General features: G+C 55.7%; 2 protein-coding genes across 5 annotated transcripts in view; one reads left to right on the top strand and one right to left on the bottom strand.

Annotated features, from left to right (window-relative positions):
• The window catches only part of SPEN (spen family transcriptional repressor), a 93130-nt gene extending 81929 nt beyond the window's left edge, over positions 1–11201 (top strand). For both annotated transcript variants that reach the window (XM_082653571.1, XM_082653570.1), the window contains exons 11-15: positions 660–8766; positions 9190–9663; positions 9830–10024; positions 10354–10512; positions 10986–11201. In XM_082653571.1, coding sequence (XP_082509697.1) covers positions 660–8766; positions 9190–9663; positions 9830–10024; positions 10354–10512; positions 10986–11117 — 9067 coding nt within the window. In that variant the 3' untranslated portion in view covers positions 11118–11201. The remainder of the gene's footprint in view (positions 1–659; positions 8767–9189; positions 9664–9829; positions 10025–10353; positions 10513–10985) is intronic.
• ZBTB17 (zinc finger and BTB domain containing 17) overlaps positions 11202–21355 on the bottom strand; it is a 32968-nt gene continuing 22814 nt past the window's right edge. The window contains exons 3-17 of one of the 3 annotated variants that reach the window (XM_082653587.1): positions 19835–20041; positions 18777–18965; positions 17999–18139; positions 17550–17669; positions 16552–16790; positions 16330–16472; positions 15941–16241; positions 15550–15637; positions 15352–15468; positions 15142–15262; positions 14785–14915; positions 14249–14458; positions 14040–14129; positions 13130–13963; positions 11202–12791 (exon numbers count right to left, since the gene is read on the bottom strand). In XM_082653587.1, coding sequence (XP_082509713.1) covers positions 13680–13963; positions 14040–14129; positions 14249–14458; positions 14785–14915; positions 15142–15262; positions 15352–15468; positions 15550–15637; positions 15941–16241; positions 16330–16472; positions 16552–16790; positions 17550–17669; positions 17999–18139; positions 18777–18965; positions 19835–20039 — 2379 coding nt within the window. In that variant the 5' untranslated portion in view covers positions 20040–20041 and the 3' untranslated portion in view covers positions 11202–12791; positions 13130–13679. Of the gene's footprint in view, positions 12792–13129; positions 13964–14039; positions 14130–14248; positions 14484–14784; positions 14916–15141; positions 15263–15351; positions 15469–15549; positions 15638–15940; positions 16242–16329; positions 16473–16551; positions 16791–17549; positions 17670–17998; positions 18140–18776; positions 18966–19834; positions 20042–21355 lie in introns of those variants that run through there. The other 2 variants (XM_082653588.1, XM_082653589.1) reach the window with 2 other exon arrangements.

The raw sequence follows: 21355 nt of genomic DNA, 5'->3' as shown, positions 1-21355 counted from the left end.
AAGTCCCCAATGTGTTTTTTTAAATTGTGAATTGAGGTAGAGGTGTTACCGATATACAGGTTGCATAGGTGGGAAGATTTTAGTTAAATTGTTATCTTTTCAAACAGTACATTTGTTTCCCAAGTTGTGGTAAGAATATCTTTTGGCAGGAAAGTAATTATGAAAGACTTAGAAATGTGGGATGTGATACTGTTTAATACTAGTGCTCATCATAAGTCACGACAACCGATACCAAAAGAATAACAAGGGGCTGGAGCACTGCTGTCCAAGTCAATAGAAATGTAATGCAAGCTGTATGTGCGGTTTTGCATTTTCTAGTAAAACTAAAGGTAAAATTAATTTTATTTAACCCAATATGTCTGAAATACTGTTTCAACATATACTCAATCTGAATAAATTATTGAAGTGTTTCTTTTTTTTGAAACTAAGTCTACCAAATCCAGTGTGTATTTTACACTCACACCTCAACTGAGACTAGCCAGATTTCAAGTTCTCAGTAGCCACATGTGGCTTGTAGGTATGGTATTGGTCAGTGCAGTTCTAATGATTAAAAAATGGAAAAGATTTTTGGAAGCAGGACTTTGTAATCTCATATGTATGATTAATGTGTAAGTGACGAGGAAACAAAAAACTAATACATTCTTTTTTGTCTTTGGCAGAGAAGAACGAAGGGGATCGTATGACTATAGCCAAGATCGTACATATTATGAGAATGTTCGTACTCCAGGCACATATGCTGAGGATTCCAGACGGGACTATCCAGCTCGAGGGAGAGAGTTTTATTCAGAATGGGAAACTTACCAAGGAGACTACTATGAGTCACGATATTACGATGATCCCCGGGAGTACAGGGATTACAGAAATGATCCTTATGAACAAGATATTCGGGAATACAGTTACAGGCAAAGGGAACGAGAAAGAGAACGGGAAAGATTTGAGTCTGACCGGGACAGAGACCACGAGAGGAGGCCAATTGAACGCAGTCAGAGTCCAGTTCACTTGCGACGCCCACAGAGTCCTGGAGCATCACCCTCACAGTCAGAGAGATTGCCTAGTGATTCCGAGAGGAGGATTTACAGCCGATCCTCGGACCGGAGTGGAAGCTGTAGCTCACTTTCCCCTCCAAGATATGATAAACTTGACAAACCTCGTTTGGAACGCTATACAAAAAACGAAAAGACAGATAAAGAACGAACTTTTGATCCTGAGAGAGTGGAAAGAGAGAGACGTTTAATAAGGAAGGAAAAGGTGGAGAAGGACAAAACTGACAAGCAGAAACGGAAAGGAAAAGTTCATTCCCCTAGTTCTCAGTCTTCAGAAACAGACCAAGAAAACGAGAGAGAACAAAGCCCTGAAAAATCAAGGAGTTCTAATAAACTGAGCAGAGAGAAAGCTGACAAAGAAGGAGTAGCAAAAAACCGCTTGGAGCTCATGCCTTGTGTGGTTTTGACTCGAGTGAAAGAAAAAGAGGGGAAGGTTATTGACCACACTCCTTTGGAAAAGCTGAAAGCCAAGCTTGATAATGACACTGTCAAGTCTTCTGCCTTAGATCAGAAACTTCAGGTCTCTCAGACAGAGCCTGCAAAATCTGAGTTGTCTAAACTAGAATCTGTTAGAATGAAAGCGCCAAAGGAAAGGGGGCTTTCAAGCCACATAGAAGTGGTAGATAAGGAAGGCAGGCCTAAACCCAGGAAGCACCTAAAACCAGAGCAAACTGTTGATGGGGTAAGTGCTGTGGATCTGGAGAAGCTGGAAGCGAGGAAAAGGCGTTTTGCAGATTCCAATTTGAAAGCAGAAAGGCAAAAATCAGATGTTAAGAAAAGTAGCCCAGAGATGGAAGATGCTCGGGTGCTTTTAAAGAAACAGCCTGACATATCATCTAGAGATGTCATTCTACTGAGGGAAGGAGAGTCTGAAAAAAAGACGGTGAGGAAAGAAATTCTTAAAAGAGAATCTAAAAAAATCAAACTAGACAGACTTAATGCTGTTCCCAGCCCCAGAGAGTGTCAGGAGCTTGCCAGCGTTTCTGTTGGGACTGTATCAAGGCCCAACTCAGATCTGCAAGCAAGGCTGAGAGAACCAGTAGGTGAATCTGTGGAAAACCAAGAAATCCAGTCAAAAAAACCCACTCCTTCAAAACCACCACTTAAACAGCTGGAGCTATTAGATGATCAAGGGCCAGAGAGAGAAGATAATAGGAAAAACTATTGCAGTCTTCGTGATGAACCACTTGAATGTAAATCAGGCCAAGATAAACCACATTCAGTAAATACTGAAGAAAAAATTGGCATTGATATTGATCACACGCAGAGTTACCGAAAACAAATGGAGCAGAGTCGTAGAAAACAGCAGATGGAGATGGAAATAGCCAAGTCCGAAAAGTTTGGCAGTCCTAAAAAAGATGTGGATGAATATGAAAGACGTAGTCTTGTTCACGAGGTCGGCAAACCCCCTCAGGATGTCACTGACGACTCTCCTCCCAGCAAAAAGAAAAGGATGGACCATGTTGATTTTGACATCTGCACCAAGAGAGAACGGAACTACAGAAGTTCACGCCAAATCAGTGAAGATTCTGAAAGGACTGGTGGTTCCCCCAGTATCCGACATGGTTCCTTCCATGAGGAAGATGACCCTGTTGGTTCCCCTAGGGTAATGTCAATAAAAGGGTCTCCTAAAGTAGATGAAAAAGGTCTCCCGTATTCTAATATAACAGTCAGAGAAGAGTCCTTAAAATTTAATCCTTATGATTCTAGCAGGAGAGAACAGATGGCAGACATGGCCAAAATAAAGCTGTCTGTCTTGAATTCTGAAGATGAACTAAATCGGTGGGACTCTCAAATGAAACAAGATGCCAGCAGATTTGATGTGAGTTTCCCAAACAGCATAATTAAGAGAGACAGCCTTCGAAAGAGGTCTGTACGTGACTTGGAACCTGGTGAGGTGCCTTCTGATTCTGATGAAGATGGTGAACACAAATCTCACTCACCCAGAGCCTCTGCGTTATTTGAAAGTTCTCGGTTGTCTTTTTTATTGAGGGACAGAGAAGACAAACTACGTGAGAGAGATGAAAGACTCTCCAGTTCTTTAGAAAGGAACAAATTTTATTCTTTTGCATTGGATAAGACAATCACACCAGACACTAAGGCTTTGCTTGAAAGAGCTAAATCCCTGTCTTCATCTCGAGAAGAAAATTGGTCTTTTCTTGATTGGGACTCCCGATTTGCTAATTTTCGAAACAACAAAGATAAAGAAAAGGTTGACTCTGCTCCAAGACCTATTCCATCCTGGTACATGAAAAAGAAGAAAATTCGGACTGATTCAGAAGGAAAAATGGATGATAAGAAAGATGACCATAAAGAAGAAGAACAGGAAAGGCAAGAATTATTTGCTTCTCGTTTTTTACACAGCTCAATCTTTGAACAAGATTCCAAGCGATTGCAGCATCTAGAGAGAAAAGATGAAGAATCTGACTTCGTTTCTGGCAGGTTATATGGGAGGCAGACATCTGATGGAGTGAATAGCACAACTGATTTGATTCAAGAGCCAGTAGTTCTTTTCCATAGCAGATTTATGGAACTCACACGAATGCAACAGAAAGAAAAAGAAAAAGACCAAAAACCCAAAGAGGTCGAGAAACAGGAGGATACAGAGGATCACCCCAAGACCTCAGAATCTGCTTCTGAAAATAAAGAGTCGGAACTGAAAACTCCACCTCCGATTGGGCCTCCTAGTGTCACAGTTGTAGCTCCAGAGTCTGCAGCAGCATCCCTGGAGAAGACAACTGCTGAAAAAACAGGAGAGGTGCCTTCAGTGACAGAAGAGAAGACCACTGAGCCAGCCTCTGTCTCAGAAGAAGCAAAACCTGTATCTGATCTGACTCCCATCGCTGTGGAACAACCTGAACAAGTAGACTTGCCCCCAGGAGTGGACACCAGGAAAGACGTTGCTGAGACTCCTTTAGTTGTTGAAGAAAATTCATCAGTCGATCAGCTGCCTTATTTGGATGCCAAGCCTCCAACTCCTGGGGCCTCATTTTCCCAGGTAGAGATCAGTGTAGACCCAGAGCCTGACAGTACCCAGACACTTTCAAAACCGACTCAGAAGCCTGAGGAAGCCGATGAGCCAAAAGTGGAGAAGCCAGACTCAGCTGCTAACGTCGAACCTAATGCAAGTCAAAACGCTGAAGATGTTCACGAGGTCCCGCCTCCAGCTACTGAAGGTGTAGAGGTTGATCCTCCAGTTGCTGCAAAAGATAAAAAGCCGAACAAAAGTAAACGTTCCAAGACCCCCATTCAGGCAGCTGCAGCAAGTATCGTGGAGAAGCCTGTCACAAGGAAGAGTGAGAGGATAGACCGGGAAAAGCTCAAGCGGTCCAGTTCTCCTCGGGGAGAAGCACAGAAGCTTTTAGAATTGAAGATGGAGGCAGAGAAGATTACAAGGGCTGCCTCTAAAAACTCGTCCGCGGACCCTGAACACCCTGAGCCAAGCTTGCCCCTCAGCCGAACCAGGCGCCGGAATGTAAGGAGTGTCTACGCAACCATGGGTGACCACGAGAGCCGCTCTCCAGTCAAGGAGCCCGTTGAGCAACCACGAGTGACCAGGAAGAGACTGGAGCGGGAGCTGCAGGAGGCTGCAGTGGTTCCTACAACCCCTAGGAGGGGGAGGCCTCCAAAAGCACGCCGTCGAGCTGATGAAGATGATGAGACCGAGGCAAAAGAGCCAGTGGAGACAGTCAAGCCAGCTGAGGGGTGGAGGTCCCCACGATCCCAGAAAGTAGCTGCTGGTGTCCAGCAGGGGAAAAAGGGGAAAAATGAACCAAAAGTTGATGCTGAACGTCCTGAGGCCACCACTGAGGTGAGTCCCCAGTTAAACGTGAAAGAAAATAACACAAAATCCAAGACTGATAAAGAAGAAGCAGGAAGTGAACAAAAACGTGATAGAAAAGAAATTAGCACAGACAAAAATCCACCCGAAACCCCCCCAGCTGAAGTGGTGGAGAAAAAAACAGCCCCTGAGAAAAACTCCAAGTCCAAGAGAGGAAGATCTCGAAACTCTAGATCAGCGGTGGACAAATCTGCAAATCTGAGAAATGTGGAAGCCACTGTAAGTCCCGGCGCGGCTGCAGGCCCTGCGGGACTGCCGGCGGAGGAGGCGGCTGCAGTCGCGGCAGTTTCCCCTGAGAAGAGCGAGAGTCCCCAAGAGGAGGCTAGTTTATCGTTGCGTTTGAGCAGTGAGCCAGCTGATCTGGACAAGGAACCAGAGAAGGAAGATGGGTCTGCCTCTAAGCCGTCCCCGGAAGCAAATCAGCTAGCCAAGCAGATGGAGCTGGAGCAGGCCGTGGAGAACATCGAGAAGCTCGCGGAAACCTCCACCCCCACGGCTTTCAAGGCGGCAGCTGCAGATGCCCCAGAGCGCCTCTCCACAGAGGACCGGGACAAGCCCGCACACCAGGCCAGCGAAACAGAGCTGGCTGCGGCCATCGGTTCCATCATCAATGACATTTCTGGGGAGCCAGAAAACTTCCCAGCACCTCCACCTTACCCTGCAGAGTCTCAGACAGATCTTCAGTCTCCTGAGGAAGGAATGGAGCCTGAGACCGATGAGGCTGTGTCTGGCATCTTGGAGACTGAGGCTGCTACAGAATCTTCTAGGCCACCAGGCAGTGCACCTGACCCCTCAGCAGGCCCAGCAGATACCAAGGAAGCCAGAGAGAACAGCAGCGAAACCTCCCACCCAGTGCCGCAAGTCAAAGGATCAAAAGAAGCAGAAGTTACTCTTGCTCGGAAAGACAAAGGGCGCCAGAAGACCACTCGATCACGCCGCAAACGGAATACAAACAAGAAAACGGGGGGCGCTACAGAGACCCATGTCTCTGAACCTGACCAAGTTCAAAGCAAGAGCCCTGCTACAAGCGAGGGGGCCACGACACAGCCCCCAGAAACTCCACAGGAAGAAAAGCAGAGTGACAAGCCCCAGTCCACTCCCCCTGAGTCATGTGCTTCTGACCCAAGCAAGACTACATCCCAGGGAAATTTGTCCCAAGAAAGCAGTGTTGAAGAAAAGACTCCAACCAAAACATCTGCGCTCCCAGACCTTCCCCCGGCCTCACAGCCAACCCCCGTGGATGACGAGCCTCGAGCCAGATTCAAGGTGCACTCCATCATTGAAAGTGACCCGGTGACCCCGCCCAGTGACTCAAGCATGCCCACCCCCCCAATTCCTTCCGTAACGATAGCAAAGCTCCCACCCCCTGTCGCTGCTGGGGGGATCCCACACCAGAGTCCGCCGACGAAGGTGACAGAGTGGATCACAAGGCAGGAGGAGCCACGGGCGCAATCCACCCCATCTCCGGCCCTTCCCCCAGACACAAAGGCCTCCGACATAGACACCAGCTCCAGTACGCTGAGGAAGATCCTCATGGACCCTAAGTACGTATCTGCCACGGGCGTCACTTCCACGAGTGTCACAACTGCCATTGCAGAGCCTGTCAGTGCTGCCCCTTGCCTGCATGAGGCACTGCCCCCTCCGGTTGAATCTAAAAAGCCTCTTTTAGAAGAAAAAGCAGCAGCTCCAGTAACTAACACCTCCGACACACAGGCCTCAGAGGTTCCAGTGGCCACCGACAAAGAAAAGGTGACTCCAGTCATTGCTCCCAAAATTACTTCTGTTATTAGCCGGATGCCTGTCAGCATTGATTTGGAGAATTCGCAAAAGATAACTCTGGCGAAGCCAGCTCCTCAGACCCTGACTGGCCTGGTGAGCGCCCTGACCGGCCTGGTGAATGTCTCCTTGGTTCCCGTGAATGCGCTGGCCGGCCCAGTGAATGCCCTGAAAGGCCCTGTGAAGGGCTCAGTGGCCACGCTGAAAGGCTTGGTGAACACTCCCGCTGGCCCCGTGAACGTCCTAAAGGGACCAGTGAATGTTCTGACAGGGCCCGTGAATGTTCTCACGGCTCCAGTGAACGCCGCCACGGGCACAGTGAACACTGCCGCGGGTGCGGTGACAGTTTCCGCAGGCGCGGTGACTGCTGCATCTGGGGTTGTGACTGCCACGACAGCAGGTGCAGTGACTGTGGCAGGTGCAGTGATTGCACCATCCGCAAAGTGCCGACAGAGGTCCGGCACTAATGACAACAGTCGGTTCCACCCAGGGTCTATGTCTGTGATTGACGACCGTCCGGCAGACACGGGCTCTGGCACTGGGCTGCGTGTGAACACTTCAGAAGGGGTTGTGCTGCTGAGCTATTCGGGGCAGAAGACTGAAGGCCCACAGCGGATCAGTGCCAAGATTAGCCAGATCCCCCCAGCAAGTGCAATGGACATTGAGTTTCAACAGTCGGTGTCCAAGTCCCAGGTCAAACCCGATTCTGTCACGCCATCTCAGCCTCCGCCCAAAGGCCCTCAAGCTCCTTCAGGCTATGCAAATGTGGCCACCCATTCTACTCTGGTACTAACTGCCCAGACCTATAACGCATCTCCTGTGATTTCATCGGTTAAGGCCGACCGTCCGTCCTTGGAGAAGCCTGAGCCCATTCATCTCTCTGTGTCCACACCCGTCACCCAGGGTGGCACAGTAAAGGTCCTCACCCAGGGCATAAACACACCCCCGGTGCTGGTTCACAACCAGCTGGTCCTCACCCCAAGCATAGTCACCACTAACAAAAAGCTTGCTGACCCCGTCACCCTCAAAATAGAGACCAAGGTCCTTCAGCCAGCAAACCTGGGGTCCACTCTTACACCCCACCACCCTCCTGCTCTGCCCAGCAAACTGCCTGCAGAAGTGAACCACGTCACCTCGGGGCCCAGCACCCCGACAGATCGGACTGTCTCCCATTTGGCAGCCACCAAGCCAGATGTGCATTCCCCTCGACCTAGCGGGCCGGCTCCGTCCCCATTCCCGAGGGCATGCCACCCCAGCAGCACCACATCCGCCGCGCTCTCCACTAATGCCACGGTCATGCTGGCTGCGGGCATTCCTGTGCCGCAGTTCATCTCTAACATCCACCCAGAGCAGTCCGTCATCATGCCACCCCACAGCATCACCCAGACCGTGTCGCTCAGCCACCTGTCACAGGGCGAGGTGAGGATGAACACGCCCACGTTGCCCAGCATCACCTACAGCATCCGACCAGAGACACTTCATTCTCCTCGGGCCCCCCTGCAGCCCCAGCAAATAGAGGTCCGGGCCCCGCAGCGTGCGGGCACCCCGCAGCCAGCCACAGCTGGTGTGCCCGCCCTGGCCTCCCAGCACCCTCCAGAGGAAGAAGTGCATTATCACCTCCCCGTTGCTCGAGCCGCAGCCCCTGTGCAGTCGGAGGTGCTGGTCATGCAGTCTGAGTACCGACTACACCCGTACACTGTGCCCCGGGACGTGAGGATCATGGTGCATCCTCACGTGACGGCCGTCAGCGAGCAGCCCCGGGCAGCGGACGGGGTGGTGAAAGTGTCACCAGCCAGCAAGGCCCCTCAGCAGCCAGGGAAGGAAGCCGCCAAGATGGCAGATGCCAAAGCCGCCCCCGCCCCCGCCCCCCACGGCGAGGCCCGCATCCTCACAGTCACACCCAGCAACCAGCTGCAGGGGCTGCCTCTGACCCCGCCTGTGGTGGTGACGCACGGGGTGCAGATCGTGCACTCCAGCGGGGAGCTCTTTCAGGAGTACAGGTACGGGGACATCCGCACCTACCACGGCCCGGCTCAGCTCGCGCACACGCAGTTTCCTGCTGCTGCCTCCATTGGCCTGCCTTCCCGGACCAAGGCTCCTGCTCAGGTGAGAGCGCCAGAAATCTGCCTTCTGGTCCACATGGTGGTGGAGGTGCCAGTAAGGTCCCTGAAATATGTTGTCCTTGTTGTGGATTTAAAGAGGCGCTTCCTAAATTTCAGGATGGAGGGGTGAATCACAGCACGGAGAGCCCGGGGACATGGAGGGAGCTCATTGTGGGAGCAGGTGGCGGGGCGGCTCTTGCCTGCGGTGGGTGAGGAGGTAGGGAACAGGTGACCTTTCACCGGAACCCTCAATCCTGAATGCCCAGGAGCATGGCCGTCTGGTTAAAGCCCCTTCCGGGGGCCTGGCCTACAGGAGATGCCCTGCAGCTGACCTGCCCAGGGGCTCACGGCTGCTTGGTTGGGGCAGGATGTTGTTGGTGCGTAAGAGACTCTGACTCTGTTCCTTTCTCTTCCCGCCCAACTCCAGGGCCTCCCTCCTGAAGGCGAGCCCTCGCAGCCTCTGCAGCCTGCGCAGTCCGCACAGCCGGCCCAGTCCACGCAGACCTCCCAGCTCAGCCAGCCAGGCCAGCCACCAAGCAGCAAGATAACTCCAGTCTCCCAGGAGGCAAAGGGCACCCAGACAGGAGTAGAGCAGCCGCGCCTCCCAAATGTACCTGGAAACAGGCCGGCGGAGCCTCATGCCCAGGTCCACAGGGCACAGGCGGAAACAAGCCAGACCTCCTATCCCTCCCCCGTGTCTGTCTCGATGAAGCCTGACCTCCCGGCCCCTCTTCCTGCTCAGGCTGCCCCAAAGCAGCCATTGTTTGTCCCTGCACCCTCAGGCCCCAGCCCCCCTCCAGGACTGGCTCTGCCGCATACTGAAACCCAGCCCGCCCCCAAACAAGATTCCTCTCCTCATTTGACTTCCCAGAGACCTGTGGATATGGTCCAGCTTCTGAAGGTAAGCCTGGGCAGGGCCTCCCCTACCACCCTTCGAGCTTTGTGCTATTGTCAGTGTCCCGAGAGCCCCACTTGACTTAGATCAGCAAGCTGCTGCCTGGGGCCGTGGCCAGCACAGCTGTGTTCTCCAGGCGTGAGCTCACTTCTGTTTGTTTCCCTGTGAGCAGAAGTACCCCATCGTGTGGCAGGGCCTACTGGCCCTCAAGAACGACACAGCTGCTGTGCAGCTCCACTTCGTCTCTGGCAACAATGTCCTGGCCCATCGGTCCCTGCCGCTCTCTGAAGGAGGGCCCCCCCTGAGGATTGCCCAGAGGATGCGGCTGGAGGCCTCACAGCTGGAGGGGGTTGCCCGAAGGATGACGGTAAGACTCAGGGCCCAGGTGAGCAACTGCCCCGCCCACAGCAAGGGAAGGCACGGGTGGCCCCCCACTGCCTGTCTCCGTGGCTTGTCACGGGGTGCAATAATGGCTTTCTTGGAGGGGATGATGAAGGGCATGTCCTCTCTCCACTAGGGGTGTAAAGTGCCTCTAGATCCAGAGATGCTTTTTTTCATTCAGCAAATATATGGATGGCCCTCAGGGTCATCATAGAGGTGGGGATTGAGGAGCCGAATCACCTGGGTTGGACAGGCCTCTTCTTGGGCTGTTTTGTGAGGTGGCCCCCCGATCACTGACAGCTTCCTGTTCCCCAGGTGGAGACAGATTACTGTCTGCTGCTGGCTCTGCCCTGTGGCCGTGACCAAGAGGACGTTGTGAGCCAGACCGAGTCCCTCAAGGCTGCCTTCATCACGTATCTGCAGGCCAAGCAGGCAGCAGGCATCATCAACGTTCCCAACCCTGGCTCCAATCAGGTCAGCCCGGTGTCCTGCCTCGGCGCACACACGTGGGGCTGGTCTCGGCTGGTCAGGCCGTCTGACTGATCTGGTGGCATGGGCTGCCAGTGCCAGCCAGAGTAGTCAGGACAGCTTCCCAGAGGAGCTGGACAAAGGGGCATTCTGGATAGAGGAAACCAGTGGAGTGCATGGGCCGGATTACTGCTGCCCATCCTGGAGACAGTCAGTGGACGGCTGAGGCAGCAGAGGTTTTTCTTTAGCTTAAGGATAGAGAAGAAGTTCTCAGGGGTTAGTTTCATGTTAGTTCTCTGATACCTAGTTTTCTTCTGGTAGACAGTCTTGGAGACCTTAGCTGGTTGGGAAATTGACTCAGCCTGGCTCTCTGTTGGGCCTTTGGGCCCCCAGTTGGAAATGTTTTAGGGAAGAGTGGTAGTGGGGTGGGTGACGTGAAGACAGGAGGTCCCATTTTTCTCTCTTGTCCCTTTCTCCAGCCCGCCTACGTGCTGCAGATCTTCCCGCCCTGCGAATTCTCTGAGAGTCACCTGTCCCGTCTGGCCCCCGACCTCCTGGCCAGCATCTCCCACATTTCTCCCCACCTCATGATCGTCATTGCCTCTGTGTGAGCCACTGAATGGTCACCACTCGGCATATCTTCCTGAGGCTCTGCAGCAAAAAATAAAACACAGGACAACCCAGCCAAGTGGAGGAAGAAGCTGCCGAGGGGGACAGACTCCACTGCCAGACGGCCAGCCTCGCTCTCCTACCCGCCCGCCCGGCTCAGTCAGACAGACCCCCGCCCTGGGCAGTGGTGCTGCTACTCGTATGTTTACATGACATTTAGCCCAAGGACAGACCACCAACCAATGGACTTGCAGACACCTTGAGGCTGGGTTTCTCTCTCCTCCTCTTGGAGAAAAGGAACAGGGCAGTGGAATTTTTTTGTTGTTTTTGTTTTTAAGAAACAAAACAGAACTGCCTTTGCACTAAATTAGTGACTTGGACTTTTGCACAGTGAAGACAGGCTGTGACACTCTGGATGTCTTGGTGTACGTGAACACACATGGCACACACATCGCAGACTCTCATGCAGGACTTCAAACTTCTGCTGAAACCTTGGGGTCAAGGAACATTTCATTGGGCTGTGTTGTCCCCACCCCTCCCTTCCCCTTGCTCATTTGGATGTCATCTCTCTTTAATTCTCCTGCTGCCACCATCTTTGATTCACCCAGGATGTACAGTTTACAATCAGAAAAGAGCAAACAGAAGGATTTTCTCTCTTGGTGGAATATGCAGAACTTGGGATGTGTGTATATATAAATATATAATATATATAAATATATATAATACTGACTTAAAAATCAAATTCCCCGACATACATTTTTTTTAATCTGTGCCAAAAATGTGTTTTCAGAGAAAATCTTATTTTCATACTCAGACTTTGTATTGTCACTCATTTGTATAAGTGCGCTTCGTTACAAAACGGGCCCTGCTCCCGCAACTTGGAAGTGTCACACACACAAAAAGAAAGACTGTACAAAAGACTGGCTTCCCTTCTTCCTGTGACCTTGACCTCTCCCCCGACTTCCTAACACTTATTAATTTATGAAAACTGTTTTTCTCAGCGCAGTTTTGTTTTGTGTGTCCATTGGATTACAAACTTTATTAAAAAATACAGAACATGTCAAGTGTGGATGTGATTGTCGCTTGGATGGGAGGGCCAGGGGTCCTTGGCTTATGGGAACAGCTAGCCTTCGTCCCACTTTTGCTTTCAACCCCCCACCACGTCTGTATGTGGAACCTGTTATTTCCTTTCTGCCACTGATCTTCCCAAGGATCATTTTATCTTGTACAAAAGAAGATTTTCATCACAGACTGAACTTGAACTGTTCTTCAGTGCTGTGGTGTTTATCTGACACTTCAAGGTCCCAATTGGCTCCTGCGTAATGTCGAAGGCACTTCAAATTTGATTGATTGATTAAAGAATAAAGCCACCTCCCACTCAAACTCAGAAACATCTTAAGGAAGCCTTGGGGTCTTGCCTCTTGTCCCTTCCTCCTCCGGGTGTGGTGCAGGCTGGCCCTGCAGCAGCTGCCTCCCAGTTGGCACTGGTGGGCCAAGCTTCCCCAGCAGCTGGACCCACCACAAGCTGGGGAGTTGGGCGTGGGGGACGGGAACACAAGGACCACAGAGTTGCTGGTCTCACTTGCAGTATCCCTGGGGCTCCTCCAAACAGAGCTATGCTTTCGGTGGGAGATGGTACCATCTCTGAGTGAGGAATTACAGGTGCTGGGGACAAGCTGTATGGAAAAGCGGCAGAGACGGCATCTCATGTCTCCCTGCTGACAGGTAAGAATGAGCTGCTTCACAGTCCGCATTGCTGCTCCTGGTTTAAGCAGTGCTGCCATCTCCCACCTCCCCATCACAGCTCCTGGCTGCTCATCCCTGTCCCTCCAGGCTCTCAGCCTTGTAGAGACGCCACTGATTCAGGGCAAGTAAACGTTCTCAAAAGATGACACTGGCTTGGCCCCGATCTCGCGGCCAGGGTTCTACCGTGAAGCGAGCGTGGAGCCTCTCCCTCTTCCCTAGGCCCAACAGAAGCAGGCCTGCTGCCTGTTGGGTCTGGTGCTCTGCCTACCTTGCTGTTCTGGCTGAATGGGCCCCCGAGCTGGGCTCTGTACGGGTGGCCTGGATCCTGGTAAGCAGTTGTGGCCAAGCCCTGTGGGCCCAGCTCCCAACACAAGGGCGCAGGGTCACAGCCGTGGCTCCACAGCGGAGGGAGGTGGAGAGGGGAGGTCCGATCCTCACGCCGGGCCGACGAGAAGCCTCCAAAGAGGAGGCCAGATGGGGCTCGTGGAGCCGCAGTTTCTCTGGCCTGAGGGTGCTGCCCACACCCCAACTCAGGCAAAGCAACCAGCTTGCTTCTAGACGGGTCCCGGGGCTCCAGTCCCATCCTGCAAAGGGACAGCCTGGCTTCCCCCACAAGCAGGTCTCTGCCGACTGGTCGCTGGGTGGAGCAACCCTTCCCCGGCATCAGCCCCAGCTGCCAGCTCCCCGCCCCAGCCCCACAGGGAGCTATAGGCAGCGTTAGAAAATAATCAGATTTATTCTCTCTAGGGAATGGGCTCACCCCTCTCAGTTCCAGGGTGCCGTCCAACCTTAAATAAACAGGAGGAGGGGGTGCCTGCTCACTCAGCAGATGGTGGACATTCAGGGGCTGTGGGAGGTGTCTCTGCCAGGGCCGGCTGCCCATCAGCCCCATCCCGAGGGCGGAAGACTAGCTCCCCAGCCTGCAGCACCTGCCCGGCCGGCCACGTGCTGCCTGGCCCGTACTGCTGGTAGAAGTCCGCATCCGTCTGGAACATGACCAGTGCCTGGGCCGTGTGGATCCGCACGTGCTGGGCCAGGCTGTTGGCATCCAGGAACTTATCTCCACAGGAGTCACAGGCGTAGAGGATGTGAGTGTTGGGATCTGTGGGAGTGGGGCTGCAGTTAGGACAGGAAGGGCCCCTGGGTCCAGCAGCTTTCCCCCAGGCAGGCCCTCTCACCTTCTTCCTGCACTTGCTTCACAGCTTTGCTGATCTCGGCTTTAAGTACTTCTGTCTCATCTGCGGTCACCGCCGCCCCCACTGGCACCACTGTGGGCGGCATCGGCAGAGCCTGAGACCAGACTCACCTGCCCCTTTGCTGCCACCCCAGAGGCAACCCCTGCTGTGACCACCCCCTGCTGCCCTGGGAGCTGAGTGACGGTCCGCACCTGTGAGCTGAGTGACGGCCGTTGCCGCCAGTGCCTCGGTGGCCAGCGTGACCATGTCATCGACGGTGACCACGCTGACCTCACCGCCCTCCTCTGGCTCCAGGATTTTGATGCCTGCCTTGCCCTGGTGCACAGTCTTCACATGGGAACGAAGGTTGTCCACCCGGTTGAAGCCGCGACCGCACTTGTCACACAGGTAAGGCTTCTCTCCTGGGGGGGGAGGCAAGGTTCTCTCCTGCCATTGGGGGGGGGTGCAGGGGGGGGTAGGACCTCAGTGGCCTCCAGCTTCCCCCGCAGCCCTGTCTCTTCCAGCAGGAAGCGCTCTGGGGCGGCCACCTGAGGCACAGGGAAGCTTCCAGTGGCCCCTGCACCTTCCAGAAGCTCTGAAAAAATGGGGCCCTCCTTGGAGTTAAACTGCTTTCAAGGCCGCCTTCAGCAAGTGCCGGCACCGAGGGCTGGGGTCCGGGGTGCCTCCCACCCCACCACGCGCCCCAGAGCCAGGGCTTGGGACAGAGAGGCGGGTGGCACGCACTCACCAGTGTGGATAATGATATGCTTGGACAGGTCCCCCACGTTCACGAAGGCCTTGCTGCACACGCTGCACTTGTGAGGACGGATGTTGTCATGGTGGCGGATGTGATTGGCCAGCTGGCTAGACTGGACAAATCTGCAGGGCCAGAAGGAAAGGCTTACACAGAACCGCCCAGGCCTGGGCCGGGGGTGCTGGGCTGGGGCCTCCCACCTCAGGGTCTAGATCCGAGAGGACGCCGGGACCTGCGCCAGAGCAGTCTGCCCGGCTACCGACCGAGCCCTGGGCTTATTCTCTGACCCCCTCCACCCAGCCGAGTGCCAGGACCCCACAGGACGCCGGCCGGGGGCCGGAAGGGCAGGACCTCTTTCCGCAACGCTCGCAGACGTAAGGCTTCTCCCCGGTGTGCTGGCGCACGTGGGCGATGAGGGAGCTGGCCTGGGTGAAGGCTTTGCCGCACATCACGCACTGGCATGGCTTCTCACCTGGGGACGGAGGCAGGGGACGGGAAGGTGTCGGCGCCTGCTCTCCTCCCTTGTGCCCGCACCCGGGCGCCGCCGGGCCGCTCACCCACCCGTGTGGATGCGGACGTGCCGCTGCAGGGCGCCGGGGTCAGCGAACTGCCGCTGGCAGTGGACGCACACGTAGGGCTTCTCACCACTGTGAATCCGAAGGTGCCGCTTCAGGTTCCCTGTGGCGAGACCGAGGGTGGGCCTGGCACTGGCGCCCGGGGCCGGGGGCGGGGCCGGGGGCGGGGCCAGCCGGGCCCTACCTGAGGTGGTGAACTGCTTCCCACACTCCCGGCACTTGAGGGGCCCGTCGGCGATGTGGATCTTCAGGTGGGCCTTCAGGTTCCCCACCTGCGCCCAGGCAGGGGGTCAGACGGCAGGGAACCACCGATTCTCGGTCCTCCCGGGGGCCTGTGCGGGGCTCCCCCTTTCCTCAAGGCCGGGGGAAATGGGAACACCACCCCCCTCAGTTCTTCCTGGCCCGCGCCCGCCCCCCAGGCCTGCCTTCCCAGTTTGCTCGGCAGAGCAGTCAAGAGCTCCACCCGGCAGGATCATTTTCTGCTCAGCCACCACCACCTACTTCCCCGCTAGGCACCCCGGGCCCCCGAGACGGAAGCCGCCGGAGCACAGGGGCCCGGGGCCGGCTCCCCCCACCTGGTTGAACTTCTTGTCGCAGTGAGGGCACTTGTGCTCCTTGTCGGTGTCGTGCGTCTCCAGGTGGCGCATCTTGGACGTGGGGTCGGAGAAAGAGCGGCCGCAGTAGTCGCACTGGTAAGGCTTCTCGCCGCTGTGCACCAGCTGGTGCCGCTTGAGGTTGCCCGACGTGGTGAAGAGCTTGCCACAGTCCTCGCAGCGGTAGCGCGCCTCGCCCGAGTGCCGCTTCTTGTGCAGGTTCAGCAGGCTGATGAGCCGGTAGCTCTTGCCGCACTCCTCGCAGCCGTATGGCTTCAGCGGGCTGGCGGCAGAACACGGGGACAGGAGGCTCGCAGGGCTCGCGGGGCCGGGGCGGGTGGGCGGGCATGGGGGGCGGCCGCTGGGCCTACCTGTGGGTCTTCTCGTGGGCCTTGCAGGCGGCCGGGTCGGAGAAGGCCTTGCTACACTCCCGGCACGAGAAGGGCTTCTCGCCCGTGTGGATGCGGATGTGCCGCTTGAAGTTGCCCGTGTGCGTGAACTCCTTCCCACAGTCCTGCGGGCACAGGGGGCGGGGTGTCAGGGGCGACGCCGGGCGGGGGGCCGGGGTGGGGCCGCCACTGCCCAAGGCGCACCTCGCACTTGTGGATGACGGAGCCGTACGCCTTGGACTCCGTGCGGTCGCCGTAGGTGCCCGAGCGCAGGCCCCGCGCCTCAGCGCCGAGCTCCTGGCCCGAGTCCGTGCTGGCCGACTCCTCGCTCTCCTCGGGGGCCTCGCCCTTTTCCAGCGGCGGCCCCTCCTCCTTGACCACCGCGGGCACGGCGCCCTCCTCCTCTCGTTCTTCTCCCTTCCTGGCTGGCTCCACCTCCATTTCTGCCACAAGAGGAGCAGACGCTGAGGAAGCCGACCTGGCAACTGGCCAAGTGAGGCCTGGGCACGGCTCATCTCTGCACACACCCTCTCTCTGCGTGGGCGCCTCGCAGGGGCAGGGCAATGTCTGGGACCCGCTGATAAATGGTCCCCAGCACCGCCAGGGCAAGCCCAGGGGAGACCAATGACCGGGACAGTTGCTGCTTGGAGGACGCAGATGGGCCTCAGTCCACCGGGGGCCCCATATTTGGCGACACAGGTGGGAAGGGTACCGTCAGCCAACAAGCACCGGGGGCGGGGGCTGGGGTGGGTGCCATGGGCGGCCAGGTTCCGCCACGGTGCTCAGCCCAGGGAAAAACAGCAGGGCCAGTACTGCGACAAGGACACTTCTGTGCTAAAGGGAAGCATGGCCAGGGTGTACAACCAAGAAACTGATGTCAAAATTCAAGAATGAGGAAAGATGTCGGCCCAAAAGCTGATGTGAAAGACTGACTCACAGTGAGATCAGCTAAGGGAGGAAGAGAGCTGGCGGAAGGGTGTGTGTGTGTGTGTGTGTGTGTGTGTGTGTGTGTGTGTGTGTGTGTGTGTGTGTGTGTGTGTGTGTGTGTGTGTGTGTGTGTGTGTGTGTGTGTGTGTGTGTGTGTGTGTGTGTGTGTGTGTGTGTGTGTGTGTGTGTGTGTGTGTGTGTGTGTGTGTGTGTGTGTGTGACGTGTGAGTGGGGACGCTTGCGTGAGGGAGGGCGCCCCAGCTGGCAGAGGGTACCTTGCTCTGAGCTCTCCGACAAGGCAGCCTCGGCCTCAGCAGCAGCCATGCCACTCGTGGGGTCCGGCTTGAGCTCCACAGGCTCCCGGGGGGCATCGGCCTTCTCCGTCTGCTCTGCACCTGGGGTAGGGGTGTGGGGGCATCCGGGGCTGGACTGGCACCCTCTGTCCAGGGGCTGGTCGGCTCTCCTGGACCAGACCCCTGGAAGCGGCTATGGCCCCAGGGGTGGGGGGAGCACATCCAAGCTCGGGCTGCTTGAGCCTCTGCTCTGGCTTCAACAGATGCCCCAGAAAAAATAACCGGTGGTTTTGGGTAACCTGAGCTCAAGGGATGCAGTTGCCTGTGCCTCCCTCCCCCAGGAGCCTCCTGAGAAAGCTGCTCACTGCGCTGGAGCCCACGCTGCTGGCAGGTGATGGACAGTCAGCCAGGTCCTCAGCATCACAACTCACCGCTGGCCGCGCTCTCGGCCTGGCCGCCTCGCTCCTCTTTGGGCTCCCTGCCCAGGCCCGCGGGTGGACTGCTTCTGGCCAGGTCCAGCTCGCTCAGTGTAGTGGCAGCCGTCTTCTCTTCTTTGGCCCTCTTGTCCCCCACTGGAGGTGGAACAGGACAGACCTGCCATTTCCCATCAAGTGTCCACCACTTGGCGGGGTGAGGTGGCCCAGAGCTGGCAGCTCTTCCAAACCTCCCTGGGGATACGTCTAAGGAGCGGCTTGTTGGCTTGCTCATTCAACAGATTATTCACAGGCACCGACATCACACCAGGCTGCCGCCGGGCCTGGGGTACAACAGTCACGGTTGCTGCTCCCACGGGGCTTGCAGACTGGTCGGGGAGACAGTCGTCACACGTGAAATGACTCTGAGCAGAGATGGGTGCTTACAAGGAGAGGAGCGTGGTTCTCTGAAAGTGTGCCACAAGGCACGTGGCCCACACTGGGCCGCAAGGGGCCTTCCTGAGGCACTAAGGGGAGCAGGAGTAAGCGTGTGGGAGAGGAGACCTGCCGGAAGAGGGAAGTCCTGTGCAAAGGCCTTGAGCCAGGCATGGCTGCCGGTGCCCTCAGTCAGGGAGGGCAGACGGGGCCCCTCTGAGAGGCATTCTCAGACTTCACTGCAGCTGCTCCTCACGAGCTCCCCACAACACAGGCGAGGCCAAAGAGGTGACACAGAGAGGCGGGGGCAGAGCTCCCATCAGAAGCCACCTGCTCAGGAACAGCCTGCCAAGAATCTTACCTTCCAAGGCCGAGGACTCCATACTCTCCCCAGGGCTGGCAGCCGGCTCAGCCAGTGACTTGAGGGCATGGCAGGCCGTGATGATGTCCTGCATCTGCAGGAAGCTGGCCACAGCCAGCACATCGTCCACGTTCTCAGAGCTCAGGCTCAGCTTGGCCGTGTACATAAACTCCAGCACCTGCCCCAGGCCTGCCAAGGACACAGACAGCCATCACGGACCCACCTCGAGGCCTGGCCCCAGCAGCCTGTCCAGCTGCCCCACTCCGTGGCAGGATCCAGGGATTTGTGAAAAGCAGCGGGGCAGTGGCAGCCCACTGTCTCCCCATCTCCCGTGCCAGTGGACAGGCGGGCAACCTGGAGATTCTCAACCCAGACAACAGCCTCCAAAAAGCAGCACACCCATAGAGGGCGGAGGGTGTGAGTGCCCACCCTGAACACTCTCTGCCCATCCACTGCACTTCACCACCAGAGGACAGAGCCTCTCACCACTGGCTTTCATCAGGGCTCTGCCACAAACTCTCTACCTGACCTCCAGGCCAGTCACCTGACCTCTCTGGGCCTCAGTTTCCACATGTGTAAAATGGGGGAACGACACCTTGCCCGAACTTCTGGCGGCATGGCACGTCATTCTGGGTTGGGAACCTGAACCTAGGACAGTTAGTTCCTTCCTCAATCCCAGGACCTTCCTGACACCCCTCCCCATCCTAACCCTTGCCGTTCCCATCAAGGTGAGCACTGGGGTAGGGGGTTGAGGACTGACTCAGCAATGGAAAGGGACCAGGGCTCAGAGCCCTCCCACTCTCTGTCCCTCCTGACGAGCTTGTCCTGTGTTCACTCCGGAGCTTATCATGAGCCCTTCCTGCCAGCTCTCCCCTTACCACCCCACTCCCAGTCAAAAGAGGCCCCACAAATGTGGTAGGAACTTGGTACCCACGCACTCATGGCCGAGTCTTGTGTGGGAGGTCTGGCGCACCCCACAGCTGGAAGGTGCTGCTCAAAGGAGGGCCTCACGTGGCACGGGGCCCGCCACAAGCTCGGCCCTGGACCCAGTGGGGTACCTGCCGCGTTACTGATGTCCAGGTGCACCACATCCTTCTGGTCCACGAAGAGCATCTTGAAGTACTCGCTGCAGGCCGCCAGCACTGCTTTATGAGCCTTAAAGTCAACACCATCCACCACAAAAGTGCAGTCACACAAAAGCCCCAGTTGCCGCTGCTGGTTCAGCTGCTCCAAGACATGCTGGCTGTGCTGGGGAAAATCCATGGCTGGGGAAAGCCACAGAGCCCTCGAGTTAGCACGAGGGAGGACACCAACCAGCCCCAACAGCAATCCCAGCACTCCCAGGTGAGAAGCAGGGGGATGGGTGGGAGGGTGAAACCAAATCCACACAGGGCAGGTGCCTCTGCAGGCCCAGACCGACGGGGGGTGGCTTCTAGATTCCTGTGCTAACTGGTCAGGAAAGTTCCAAAACGCAAGAAGCATGGAGGGACCAACACAAAATAGCCACCTTTGTGCCTTGCCAGGTAATGACATTAAAAAATCAAAAACCAAGCACACACAAAACACTGATTACTGTCAGCATTTCAAAAAAAGAAAAAGACACGGTCGCTTAACTTTTTTATTACAAAAAGAATGCATGACATAATCTTAGACTAAAAGACAGATCTTTCTCGACTGGATAGATCTGGCTTCATGAAAACCTTTCTATTTTGTTCTTATTTTTCTCAGTTCGTCACGTACAGGTGAAATATGCGCTTGGGAAGGCAGACGTTTCATCATCCAGCACTTCAGGAATCAGCCCCTCTCCCGCTGCATCCACAGGGGTCTGTGCAGGTTCCCTTGTCCTCGGCAAAGCCTGGCCCTCGGGGGTGAGGATCCATCTCTCTCCCCCACTTCCCCAACCTCTGATTCATGGGCTCAGGGAACTACACGAGAGCTGGTGAGCCTTCTGCGTCCAGAAACCTCTCTAGGCTGTCCCTCGAGAAAGAATGAACTCTGACCCTGAGGCCTGGAGTTGCTGGCCTGGCTGCAGTTTCTCTGTCAAAGGCCTCACTTGCTGCCTGGAAATTTCACAACTGTCTCAAGTAAAAATGCTCACAAAAACTCCATGGCCTGGTGCCGAATCATCCTGAACTGCACAAGCCAGGCCTAAGTTAAGTATCTAAAACGGCTCTCCCCTCCCCCTCAACACCACACCAGAGCCAGTCTCAGGATCGGCATTTTCTAGGGAAAAGCAGCAGACTCTCCTTTCAAGAAAGAACCAATTTCTAAGTAAACGTCAGTGCCCACTCCTGGAACCACATTACATAGATCCAACCAGGCTGGGCTGTCACGCCTTGGCCTGGAATCTGATAAGTGGCAGTGGTTTCTCTTCCAGTTCTTCTAGAACTTTTCCTCTGAGGCCTGGGTCTGCTCAGAGCTGCCCCAGGTGGTTTCTGGGCAGGTGAGCATGACCCTGGGAGGCTCTCGGCCTCCAGGTTTCAACAGCCACTCACTGGCTCCGGCTGTTCCCCTGTTGCATCAGCCTCTCGGGGCTGAGTCACCACGCTGCAGCTCTGGAGCTGCAGTGACCATGTATG

The sequence above is a fragment of the Grampus griseus genome (genome assembly GCF_964374135.1).
Source record: "Grampus griseus genome assembly, chromosome: 1".
In the NCBI taxonomy this organism is placed as follows: domain Eukaryota; kingdom Metazoa; phylum Chordata; class Mammalia; order Artiodactyla; family Delphinidae; genus Grampus; species Grampus griseus.
This window is presented reverse-complemented; position numbering and strand designations above follow the sequence as displayed.